The 2,459-nt window shown below is 44.1% G+C and overlaps 1 protein-coding gene across 1 annotated transcript; it reads right to left on the bottom strand.

Moving 5' to 3' along the window:
- Window positions 1–230: 230 nt before the first annotated feature.
- On the bottom strand, window positions 231–1,374 carry LOC103741257 (olfactory receptor 10V1-like). Its single transcript, XM_008842012.3, has 2 exons — window positions 717–1,374; window positions 231–636 (listed from the first exon to the last, which is right to left on the bottom strand). Exons 1-2 carry the CDS (start codon window positions 1,265–1,267, stop codon window positions 231–233), a joined length of 957 nt encoding a protein of 318 aa, XP_008840234.1. The 5' UTR covers window positions 1,268–1,374.
- Between the last annotated feature and the right edge of the window lie 1,085 nt (window positions 1,375–2,459).

Below are 2,459 nucleotides of genomic sequence, written 5' to 3'. Positions count from 1 at the left end.
AATGTATTTTTTGATCCTGATGAGGACCTCTGAGTTTGAAGACTGAAATATTTTCATCCTCATTCTGCAAAATGACTACTAGCCTAAGGCTGGCAAAAGGAAACTGGCTTTTTAAATATAATTCAACCAGAAAACTAAGAGTATAAAACCAAGGATGTACCAGGCCCCATCTCCTTACATTGCAGACATTCAATTTAAGGTTTCCACTCAGCAATATTGTATAGGATCATTCAGAGTGTTTCCTGGGTTTGAAGCAAAGACAATCTCATTACCACCTTCCTCAAAGCATCCTTGAGCTCTCGGTTCCTCATGCTGTAGATTAAGGGATTCAGCACAGGAGTGATGAATGTGTAAACTACAGAAATTACCTGGCCCCACTCAGGAGAGTAGCTAGAGCTGGGACATAAGTAGATGAGACTTGTGCATCCATACTGCAGGAGGACCACAGTCAGGTGGGAGGAACAGGTGGAGAAGGCCTTGTACCTCCCCTCAGCTGAGTGGATCTTCAGAATGGCATCCACAATAAAGACATAGGAGAGAGTGATGAGGAGGAAGGGGATGGTGAGCACGGTGACACTGACCACAAACAGAGTGGCCTCATGGACATGGGTGTCTGCACAGGCCAGTCTCATGACAAGGAGAACATCACAGTAGAACAAGCTGATTTCCTTATTGCTGCAGAAAGGGAGCTGGAAGATGACAGGGAGAACAGGACAGGGAGAACATCACAGTAGAACAAGCTGATTTCCTTACTGCTGCAGAAAGGGAGCTGGAAGATGAGCACAGTCAACTGCATGGCCAAGATGAAGCCCAGCAACAGAGACCCCAGGGCCAGCTGGACACACAAGCTCCAGCTCATGATGAGGGTGTAGCGCAGAGGGTGACAGATGGCCACAAACCGGTCATAGGCCATGACGGCCAGCAGAATGCAGTCAGCACTGCCCAGGAAGATGAAGAAGAACATCTGGGCACCACAGCCCGCCAGGGAGATGACGGTTCTCTCTGTGGACAGGACACTGGCCAGGGTCAGGGGAGCGATGGTAGAAGAGTGGAAGGTCTCCAGACTCGCCAGGTTTGCCAGGAAGAAGTACATAGGGGTGTGGAGACAACGATTGGTCCAGATGGTGAGGAAGATGGACACGTTTCCACCGATGCTCACCAGGTACATAATGAGAAAGACCACAAAGATCAGCATCTGCACCTCGGGGAGTTTGGAGAAGGGGCGGAAGTGGAAGAGGATCATCCCAGTCTGATTTCCTTCCTCCATGTGCTCAGTGCTTTGGGTCTGTTACTGGCACAGGTGTCGCCCCTGAGGATAGACAGACGTCAGGATCCAGTGTTCCTCCTGGATGATCTGCACAACTCCTGCACCTACCTCCCCTTGTCACCTCAAATCCAAATGTTTTTACACCTTCTCTATGTTCAGCAGCTCATTTCCCTAACAGTGTGACTGTTCTAATCACACAGAAACAGTTAATTACAGGAATCTTTCACTGTAATAAAATATAATGTACTTATCACTTTAAGCATCTATAACTCGATGACATTAACTATATTCATATTGTACAACCATTATCTTCAGGTATTCCATTAGTTCCTCAAAACTCTGAACCCATTAGACGATAACTATTATCTTATGTTCCCAGACCCTAGTGACCCGTACTCCTCTTTCTTTCTCTATGAATTTTCTTAGTCTAAGTGCATCACTACAAATGGAATCAAGCAATATTTTCCTACTTCACCTGGCTTATTTCATTAAGCACAAATTTTGAATGTCTATCCATGTTGTAGTATTATCAAAATTTATAAATTTTATGACTGAAAAATAATCCATTGTATATATGTGCTGAATTTTTATCCATTTATCAATTCATAAGTAATGAACCATTTCCACTCTTTTGGCTATTATGAACACTGTTGCTCTGACTTGGCATACAAACATCTCTTCAAGTTGGCACTGAAATCTTAAAAACCAGAGTATATTGCTCCCAAACCACAACCCCCTCTATTTCTTTGACCCCTTTCCTAGTTGTCAGAAGCACAGTTTCTGGAACTAGGTAGGTAAAAATGTCTAGCTACGCTGACCAACAGTATAACTTTAGGCAACTTGAGTGTTCTACTTTAATTTCCCCATCCGTGAAAAGAATAGTAAGACTCTGTTCTTTAAAGTATTCAGAGAATAAATCTACCTGGACCTGAGTAAAAGTTCCATGAATACTAGTAATATAATCACTGAAACCGGTTTTCTTGGGGCTGGAGAGATGGCTCAGTGGTTAAGAGCACTGGCTGCTCTTGCAGAGGACCAAGGTTCTGTTCCCAGCACCCACATGGTGGCTAATAATGATCTGTAACTCCAGTTCCAGGGAATCTGACACCCTTTTCTGGCCTCTACAGGTATTGCATGCATGTGTGCACTTGCATACATGCAGGCAAAATGCTCATACACACAAAATAAATAA

The sequence above is a fragment of the Nannospalax galili genome, unplaced genomic scaffold (genome assembly GCF_000622305.1).
Source record: "Nannospalax galili isolate Female #2095 unplaced genomic scaffold, S.galili_v1.0 scaffold580, whole genome shotgun sequence".
NCBI classification, from domain to species: domain Eukaryota; kingdom Metazoa; phylum Chordata; class Mammalia; order Rodentia; family Spalacidae; genus Nannospalax; species Nannospalax galili.
The sequence above is the reverse complement of the archived record's forward strand: the minus strand, read 5'-3'. Positions and strand labels throughout refer to the sequence as shown.